This window comes from Lipophrys pholis (genome assembly GCF_963383615.2).
Source record: "Lipophrys pholis genome assembly, chromosome: 16".
Lineage (NCBI taxonomy): Eukaryota > Metazoa > Chordata > Actinopteri > Blenniiformes > Blenniidae > Lipophrys > Lipophrys pholis.
In genome coordinates, this window is record NC_137634.1 from 20,917,054 (window position 1) to 20,927,517 (window position 10,464).

General features: G+C 42.3%; 1 protein-coding gene across 1 annotated transcript; it reads right to left on the minus strand.

The window, feature by feature from the left end:
- Nucleotides 1-6,999: 6,999 nt before the first annotated feature.
- ovca2 (OVCA2 serine hydrolase domain containing) lies at nt 7,000-10,220 on the minus strand. Its single transcript, XM_080483815.1, has 2 exons — nt 10,000-10,220; nt 7,000-9,041 (listed from the first exon to the last, which is right to left on the minus strand). The coding sequence occupies exons 1-2, from the start codon at nt 10,139-10,141 to the stop codon at nt 8,518-8,520; spliced, it is 666 nt and encodes a 221-aa protein (XP_080339941.1). The 5' UTR covers nt 10,142-10,220; the 3' UTR covers nt 7,000-8,517.
- Between the last annotated feature and the right edge of the window lie 244 nt (nt 10,221-10,464).

Consider the following 10,464-nt stretch of genomic DNA (forward strand, 5'->3'; position numbering starts at 1 on the left):
AAGTAACTGCGTAAGATTCATGCTTAGACCAATGAAACCCTGCAGTTTCTTGTTACCATGCCGACTCCAGTTCATCCTCCACCCTGCTGTCTCCATGGCGACCGTGGCTTTAGATTGTTACTTTAGCAAACGCACCATGGTAACAGTCTACAGCCATGGTCGTTAGGGGCAGGTGTCACCGGCAGCAACCGGATGATCAACTTTTCTTTTGATACAGCTCCAAACGAGCAGGTCGAAGGTTACACCTTGGAAGCTGATATGTCACATTTTTATATCCCTGACTGGTTTGATGTATTTGATATAAGCTTGTGATTACATGTGATTTCCAGTGTGATGCACATTATCGAAAATCAGCTGTTGAGTAGAGTAACTAGTTGCATCTTTAAAAGGTAGTGGCACTGCTTAAAATAAATAATTGCCTCGTCTTCAAATGAAATTATTGGAGGAAGATGCTTTATAAGAAGAAATGGAACAAATAACAATGGGAAGAAGCAGCAACTACACAACACAGTGGTGATAAACTTCAATGTCTTTTAAAGATTAGCTTGTAATGGGCCAGTGGATACAAGCGAATTTTTTAATGTATGCACAGTCTGACAACTTTTCATATTGCTGTTAGAGTTATTCAGCATTAATAATAATGACTTTGTCGTTAAGTGAACGGGGGTTTGAAAAATAGTAAGCAACACAAGTTTGGGCTAATGATGATACTTTACATGTAATCAGAGCAGAAAGACAACAAATCTGCAACTATTTGAATAAATTTAATGAATTAATGATTTAATGAATTTTATTTCCAACATGCAAAAAAAGAAGAAACAAGTAAAAAAAGAAAAGAAAAAAACGACACGAAAACACAAAATGAGCAAAGCAAAAAAAATAAAAAATTAAAAAATAAAATATATATATATATAATTTTTTTTGGGCCATCGCACACTCCATTTATCATATTTGGCACTCGCTCTACATGTTCGAAAGGGGGTAGGAAGGTTAGGAAATGATATTTTTAATACAAGTTACATTTAATATTGTAACTGGTTCACGAACATTTTAATAACTGGTCATTTCCCATAGCCAAAAGTATCAGTGTTACTGTAATGTCATTTCCAAAACTGGTAATATCACAAGTGCTCACACAATTTCCTTTATTTAATAGCCTACACCAATCATATGTGCAATAACACAGACGGCACGTGGACTGTTTCACTTTTGTCCCATTTGTTAAACACACTTCTTTATAGTTTGGTCATCTTGGACTACAGGGATGAATGTAAAGAGCACATGCTGAACGGATGAGTCAGCCAGCTCCAGCACCTGTACAGCTCTCTATCACACAGGGCAGCCTCGCTTCAAAGCAGCACAGGAAGTCCCACACACACACACACACACACACACACACACACACACACACACACACACACACACACACACACACACACACACACACACACACACACACACACACACACACACACACACACACACACACACACACACACACACACACACACAGCAAAATGTTTAGACATCGTCTGCCCTCTAGAGGCCAAGATAAGCATATAGTATATAATGTTTTATTTCTTTCACCAAAGTTTTCCACTTATTCTTCCCAAGCTGAAACAACATGTATTCGATTTTCTGAAATAAATAAAAAATATTAAAAGCATTCAGCAGAGTGTTTTGTATACTTGCCAAGCGATTTCTATTCTTTACATGCAAGTGAAGGAGCTGCAGATGGTGATAATCCACATTAATTTGATCTAAACCAGTCAGTCAGTTAGTCAGTCAGTCAGTCAGTCAGTCAGTCAGTCAGTCAGTCAGTTAATCAACCAATCAAGTTTATTTACAGTATTTTATATAGCCATTATGAAAAATAGTGTTACAAAGTTTAATACAGTGAGAAAAAAAAAATCTTGTATTTAAAAAATGTATAAAAGGGCAAGAAAATATGAAGGAAATTATAAACTATGAAACTACCAACCAGCGCAACACTGGAACACAGAAAAGTTTGGTCACAGTTCAAATGCTCGTAAGTTAATGTAACTTTTTCTTTCTTTCTTTCTTTCTTTCTTTCTTTCTTTCTTTCTTTCTTTCTTTCTTTCTTTCTTTCTTTCTTTCTTTCTTTCTTTCTTTCTTTCAACAGAGAACAACTATTTGGATTGTTGTGGAAGTATAATTAGTAGAAATAGTTTGGAGAAACTGCTGTAAAAAGTCTCAACTGAACATATATACATTAAAAGCAAAATTTTCCATAGAAGTAGTTTAATTTTATAGGGTTTTATATATGTATATATATTTATATATAAATGTAAATTTCCCTGATGTAGGATAACACTTTTTTGTCTTATCTTAGCTTATCTTATCTCATCTTTTCTCATGCTGTGTCGTCTTATCATCTATCATCATGTTATCTGTGAAAAATCACAAATAATTAAGGAGAAAATGTTTTCGCTACCCTCCTCCAACATCATCACATCATCAACATTCTGCACAATTAACAAAAGGAAATGGAAAAATACAATCCCTTGGATGAAGAGTTGTGTTTATCTTCGGCCTCCCTGCACCGTAAAAGCTCACGTGCTGAGAGATTAGCAACAGCACATAAACTCTTACTGTTCAGGGCCGAGAAGTCAAATTATCTCCCACAGTGGGACTTTGCGGTGTGCTTTGAATTACAACGGTTAAAGGCGGTGTAAGTCTCCAAGTGAAGACAAGCCAATTAGCAATAATCCTAAAGAAAATCACCACAAAAAACAACCCCAAAAAAAAACAACACAATTGAAAAAAAAAAGCACATTACAAGGATTTTTTTTTAGCCCCAGTAAGGGTCTTCATAATGTGATTGATTTAGATTAATAGATTACTAACTCCTGGACACACACAGACATCAATTGTGAGACGACTACAAATTATGTACTTTACCCGATATAAAGTATTTCAAATCTCCAAAAATGTTTTGATCTAATTTTCTACTAATATGATATCAGTTTGAGAATTGATCTTTTATTTAAACTCAAGCCAGTGCATAATCTTTTTTTAAATATATAATTTAATACAAAAATGTTTTTTATTCTGCCTCACATTCCTCAACTAATATCAATAACTTCCACAAGCACAGAAACAACAAAGAAAAAAAGAACCTTTGATGACACTACTGGGATTTCCCCCTTTCACCCTCCAATCCTCCTTGTGGTTGTCGGAAACCAAACAAAACTGCGCAACAGTTTTCACATTTTTTTTGTCAGTCATGTGAGCCAAGACATGCCTCTGTGTGTGTGTGTGTGTGTGTGTGTGTGTGTGTGTGTGTGTGTGTGTGTGTGTGTGTGTGTGTGTGTGTGTTTGTGTGTGTGTGTGTGTGTGTGTGTGTGTGTGTGTGTGTGTGTGTGTGTGTGTGTGTGTGTGTTAACTTGACCATACTGTGTCCACCCTGAAAGTCATGATGACTAATATTTACCCCAGTAGGGTCAATTAGGCTCCTATAAGAAGAGCCAAGCCGCGGCTCCGCTGGACCCGGCCCAGACAACAGGCCTCGAAAACACTCCAGTAAAGCAGACGAGCAGACAAACGACTGCAGATGACTTCATGCATCAAGCGATGGCTGCCCTGACTTCAGCTGTGTCCTCAGTTCACCTTTTGCACAAGAAAAAAAAAAAAAAAAGGGAGGGGGGGGGGGGGGGGGGGAACCTTCTTTTTACACATGGATTTAAACAGTTATTTACATTTTAACTTAAAACATCTTCAACAAGTTGATCAAGCGTCCAGAAAGAGATTAAACCTGTGGCTCTTTCCAGGATATTTTTTCAAAGTTGATGCAGCCTCCATGTATGAAATACAATATCCCACATGGTTGAAATCTCACAGGTTTCCCTCAAGCTGTGTATCACTGACATGCCGTCATAGCTGTGGTATGACTGGACGAAAACAACAACCAGACAAGTTCTGACCACAGTGAAAGTACACAGTGTCCGTCCCCCCCTCTTATAAAAACAAGAAAACCACAAATCAAAGGAAAACCGGAAGCATGTGAGCATAAAAGCAGGTAATAAAAAAAAGATCAATATGGATGGTTAGAAAAGAAAAAGAAACAGCAGACACACACCCGCATGCAGCCATGCAGGAAAACCCACAGCTTGTCTTTTGAATGGAGTTGGAGACACATGTCTTTACTGAGTAGTTTGAAGCCATCACCTGACTCTCCCTGCCGTTTCCGTTCTTAAAGCAGCCATTTGAATGAAAAGTCTAAATATACTCCCGTACCTATCTCTCTCAGGTGTCAAAACAGCCCGCACCACTCAAACACGTTGCATGTCTAACATCATCATGAGGCGGCTTTCAGGGAACACATGCGCACGTCTCCACAAAGACAAACCAGGGGCAGAGGAGCATGGATGGATCCGAGGCGGTGATCAACACAGGGAGAATCACATGCATCCACCGTTTAATGATGCAAACCCAAACACATGCAGCCACGTAGCAAACTAAATTCATCTGGATGAAAAAAAACAACCAACAGCTCCTCTGTCTTCAGCATCAGTGATGAGTGGCAAAAAAAAAGGTCAAATAAATCCAAAAGTTGATGACAAGGGGATTAAAATATCAAGTCCTGTGCGAGATGTCTTGTAATCACAGATTATTCCGGGCCACAGGGGTCACGGGTGGCAGCTGCTGCACAGGAAGGGAAGAGTTGGTCAACTGTGTGAGAGTGTGGACGGGCCCGGGCCATGGGATGACCAGGCTCTTTGGAGTTGAAGTGCAAGTCTTTTATAGACACACAAGCCACGTGGCCCCTCCCCTCCTTCCGTCTCCCATAACAACAAACGCTCCATAATCAAAATAGAGCCCATCTGTGCTGGGACACACCCCTCTGCTCCCTCCCCTCGTACTCCACCAGGGGAAGAGGGAAAAAGTGATACTTCAATCGTGGAGAAAAACTTGAATGTGTCCATACTCTTCCTTTTCAACCACAGCGGCCGGAGAGAACAGGGTGGGAGGCAGAGGGAGCCCGAGAAGAGATGGAGGGGGCGGAGGGGGGATAACTCCACCCTCATCTGTTTCTGTCTCTCATTCCATTATTTCCCGGTTGTTGTGCAACAGGAGGAATGGATTCCTGAGAAGAGAGTCACGGCTCTGTTGTAAAACTTACTGGCATGACTGACCCTCAGTGTTTTTCTTTTACTGTTTCCCTCGCTCACTCACTCTCTCCGTTCGTCTCCACTTGTTATCAAAACCATGTGTGTGTGTGTGTGTGTGTGCGTGTGTGTGTATGTGTGCTGTGAGGTCTTGGAGGGACACAAGGGCCACAGGGGAGCCCAGGAGAGGAAGACCATGAAGGCCACTGAGAAGCCCACATGTTCCAGGAGACACGTTGGAAACTTCTCAACACAGATCACTCTGATGAGTGAGACTAGATTTTTAACCAGAGAGGAAGACGACACTGACATAGAACCTGTTTTATTGTCGACATTCATCTTTCCAAGGCCTCGTAAGTGTCCAAAGTTGTCAGAAGCTTTTGAATGAAATGTGGATTTGTTTTTTTTGTTTTGGTCCAGATCCAGACGGGCAAAACTATTTTCATCCATGTCATGTCACAAATGTAAAAGGCATGTGGAGGGGCATGTTGCACCCAGTGCTGCTGATGACACACAGGATGTGAGAGGGAGGAGGATGTAGAAGAGAGGTAGAGACTGGTGGGAGATGAAAGGGAAAATGAGAGAGAGAGAGAGAGAGAGAGAGAGAGAGAGAGAGAGAGAGAGAGAGAGAGAGAGCGCACATCTGGAAACAATTGAAGGAGTCCAGTCTGACATGCACATGCTTCAGCTATAAAAGAACAACATGTCCTTGAACCCTGCACATTTGAGTGTGTGCGTAAACCGGCTCGTAAAAGCCACATCTGAGGAAACACCTTCATGCATCCCTGACATCAGGAACCCAAGACCATGAGATACACCCCCGCAGGACGACTGCTCTTCCAAACACTTCAGTGTCAATTAAGGATGAGTGGCATCGACTCGGTAGACGGAGAACAGAACGTGAAGACAACCCCAACAATTGTTGTTGCGTTCGTCACATTTTCATCAGGACATCGTTTCCCTCCTTGTTTGTAGAAACACACGCGAGAGACTGACGTGAAGATTCAGGACGGCAGGACTCCACTGATCCAACTGCTTCAGGAGTGCAACAAACTGAAAGGGTTAAAGTTTGCACAACGACGTTATGCAAAATATTAGTCAAACTTAATATATCAAAGTTTCCGTTGTGGTTCTGAAGTCAAATTCTTGTCATAACTTTCCACAATCATCGTGATGTTTTCCTGGAAGCCGAAAACTTCAGGCTTCTCCTGGTGTGGTGTGCGGAGGGGAAACACTTTGGGCTCGGCAGCCTTTCTTGTGGAGTTTGCAGCCACTCTGGTTTACTCCCACAGTTCAAAACATGAATTTGAGGTTAATTAATTGCCCGTAGGTGCGAAGGTGAGCGTCTGCAGGCTGGAGATCCGTCCTGCCTTCACCTCATAATGAGTTGTGATTGGCTCCAGTCCCTCAGGATCCTGATGGGGAAATAAGTTTAGGATTTAATCATTGACTGTGAGGATAGAGACTCATTTTAATGCAGAAGAAAATGCAAGGTGAAACTAAAAAAAAAAGCACTGTGTTAAAGACAAAGGGGCAAAGCTTGAGGTGGAAGAGATGAACATGCTGAGATTCTCATTGTGAGTGGCCGGGACGGTCAGGATCGTTGGATTGAAACTTTGAAGTATCCATCCATCTTCTACCTTGCTCATCCTGTTCGGGGTCGCGGGGTGCTGGAGCCCGCCCCCGGCGTACAGGACACACCCTGGACAGGTCGCCAGTCTTGTCACGGGGGCAAACACACAAAGACAGACAAACAACCACACACACACACTCACACCTCGGGGCAATTTAACATCAGAGTATACAAGGTGAAAATGTCTATTTTCACACAAGATAAACAATTACTAATGAAGAATATAACTACAGTCTTAACACAGAGTCAATTTTATTGAAACATTTTGATGCAAAATGTCCAAAGAAACCTCCTATAACTGTTGCATTATGGGTATTTTCACAATCTCACCCAGACAGCATGGCTTTGAGGCTGATGCTGGTTCATTATCTTTCATGGCAGCACCACTGATGTCTGTGCTCGGGCCCCAGTGTTGTGGTGTGTCCACTGCTCTTCAGGAATTTGTGCAGCCCCAGCCCCAAATAGGTAAGAGATATTATACTAAATGGAAGGGGTGTAATAGAACGCTTGGGCGGGGCCCGGATTCGATTTTGAATGGTGCTATTAGAACATTTAACAGTGGTACCGACTGTTTGCGCTCTACTTTTAATTTCAATCACCACCGCAGAAGAATCTACAGTCACTGAGCGTTACGTCAAACAAGTTCTCTTTGAAATTTTCACCACTTGCTTGGCGGTTTGTTGGGCCAGATTGGAGCCTCACGCGGGCCAGTTTCAGCCCACCGGCCTTATGTTTGACACCCCCACAGTACAGAAGAAGGTGAGATGAAACTATCGGGATCCAGCCTTTCTGATTATAGTTTGCGTGTTCTCTTTGTGCTTATGTGCGGTTTTCCTCTGGCTCCCTCGCAAAACTCAAACACATTTAGCCTGCAGGAGTGAATATGTGCGTGGCGGTCTGCCTCTGCATTCGGCCTCTTTGCCCAGAGACACCTCCCAACTCCACCCCGACTGGGACAGACAAGTCAGGGTTTCTGTTGTGCATCCAGACCTCTGGAAACAGATCTCTTCTTCGTCATCATTTAAATGAGTGCACACATTCTTAACTGAGGTGAAAAAAATGACTTGATCAGTACTTGAACAGTAGCAACATGTTCTGAAATGTCCTCAAGAAGTCTGTGGAGGACGTTTCTCTTCAACAAGGTCCTGGATAGGGGAGGAGCAGTTCTCCCTTTCACCGACATCACATTCAGGAGAAACCTTTAGTCTGTGGTTAAATCTTCCTCTCTCACATCTGTTCACTGAAAATACGTCCTTAATGTCAGTTTCAGAATCAGGGTGTTATCTTTGTATAACTTCTCCATGATTTTACAGTGTATATCGTGCGCCTCTGGAGGCTTTTCAGTTTCAGGCCAGTGTCTCTGTCATTCCAGCTTTTATAGTGTCTCGTCTTGACAGCTGTAACTCGCCGCACAATGTTCGAATCAACCAAGTTTTTATGAATTACAGCTTGTTCAGAGCGAGGAAGCTCGACAGTTTGCCAGCACAAGGAACAAAAACACATCCGCCCCGTCTTCCATTTATTATGATTTTTTCTCCATTTGATCACAACTAAGATCCTCACCGGCTCAGGCGAGGTGCTGGTCAACAGCAACTGTTTCTGCCAGTGCTGAGGTGGGAGTACACATGAAGGGTAAAGGGATCGACCGAGTTTTTACCCGACATGCCAGTGGAATCAATTATGTTCTAACAGATGTGCACAAACATTGAACTGATTATAAATGAGTTGTATAAGATTGAATAATTCAGTGATTTTTCACTGGAACTTCTTGAGAAACTCCTGGTAAGTTGGTCTGTGAGCAGAAGAAGCAGGAACAAAATGCCCCCCGGGGTGAATGAGGACCTGCGGGTCCTGGAAGGAGGGCAGCAGCTCCCTGCTCAGGGAGTCGGGGATGACTTTGTCCTCCAGTCCAAACACATGCAGCGATGGGATTTGAAGAGAAGTGTCGTAGTACTTTTGGTGCTCCTTGCACGCGCTGCGGAAACCGGCGACGACGACGGCGAAGCGGAAGCGGAATTCTGGCTCCAGTTGTTTCTCTTGACGGGAGCACAGCATGGCCACAAACGCGGCTCCCTGACTGAAGCCCAGGACGCCGTCAAACGGGCCCTGGACCTTCACAGCTTCTCTCACAGCCGCGACGCTCTGGTCGAGCCCCAGGCTTTCCTCACACTGCTGCCGAGCGTTGAAGCTCCGAGCCTGGACGTCAGAAAACCACCAACCCCTGGAGTCTTCCTCAGCTGCAGGCGCAGGAGCCGCATCGTTCTCCTTACCTGGGACCTCTGAACGGACACAAGAGGGAAGTGTATTATTCTACTGTGGCCTGGTATTTAATATAACCAGGAAAGCAACCAGAAGTACAGAACTTTCAGATGGATTCATTTTTCGTGCAGTTTTCTGTGAGCAATTTTTGTTATGTGGTTTTTCCAACAAAATGATTTACTCAAACTTCACATTCTAATAATTTCAGACACTCTAAGAGTTTGGACAGACGTCAAAACCAACAAATGCATGAAAGATTTCACTTTTTATGTCAAGAAGCGACATGATTTCCAGTTTTTAAATTGACTACAATAAAAAAAAAAAAAACATCTATCATTTTAATGCACCTGTGTGTGTGTGGATGAATAGTATCAAGATTATCTGAAGTGAATAAATTAAGTTGGAACAAGAAACCTGATCCAATTATTCATGACGCTCATGTATTTTTGTCGTCATAACAATGCGGAATTTTGTAACTTTGACTGATTATTGCCACAAAACAAATCAGTAATGCTGCAGTTAACAAGAAAAAGAAAAAACACCCACCAAAGCAGGAAATTACTCATTTAAATATATTAAGTGAACTAAGACATTTAGAAAACGTAAACAATTGTAATAAAAAAAGGAAAAGGAAACATGTAGTTTATCTCGCTGATTGTTGGATCAATAATAATGAACACAGTTTGTGGAATTGTAGAATGAAAATAACTAATGTGTCTTTAATTTTCATTTAATTATTTGATGTTAAACCTTTTGGAACAGATTGTCTGAGATAAAGAGTCTTTTAGCAGGAGCTAATTTATGGAGGGACCGATTCGAGCATAGATGCGGACGAAACTAAACAGGTGGATTTAAAAAAAGAAATAAAAACTTTTTGTAGGTTATGAAGTAAAATCAACAGTTGAAAAGTTTCCACCTCCGGATTTTAACAGACACTCCGGCTGGCAGCAGCCGGTGAACCGGCTGAAAATGACCCACCCTGCGGAACACTGAGGGGGGCAGTCAGGTAAACGAGCTCCACGTGTTTCTTCAATAGCTTCCGCAGAGCTCCGGTCTTCTCCCGGAACGAGGCGCCGTTCTGCCGGTAACCGTGAATGCACAGAACCCGGAGAGGAGCCATGGAGGAGCGGGTTAGCAGAGGAGCTAACACGATAGAGCCGGTGTTTTGGATTAACTGGTTTCCTTGTTAACTGAGGACTGACTGGTGACGTCGTTGACCCTGGTACCAGAAGCAACGGCGGACGCTCGAGGAAGTCTGTCATCAGTTAACAGGGAAACCAGTTAATCCGAAACACCAGCTACATGTTACTAACGTTAAATGATTGAAGAATCGAGTCTTTAACTGCTCTATCTGATAAACACAGATACATCCAGTATATGTTAAATAATTAACCAGTTATTGAAACTAAACACGTTCCATAAAGAGCAGTAAAACTCACAGAG

Bases quoted from the DNA above. Each gene is read 5' to 3' on its own strand.
- ovca2 (XM_080483815.1), bottom strand. From the start codon at position 10,141: ATGGCTCCTCTCCGGGTTCTGTGCATTCACGGTTACCGGCAGAACGGC. The intron at 9,042-9,999 runs GTGGGTCATTTT...GTGTCCGTTCAG, and splicing joins CCCCCTCAGTGTTCCGCAGG to AGGTCCCAGGTAAGGAGAAC.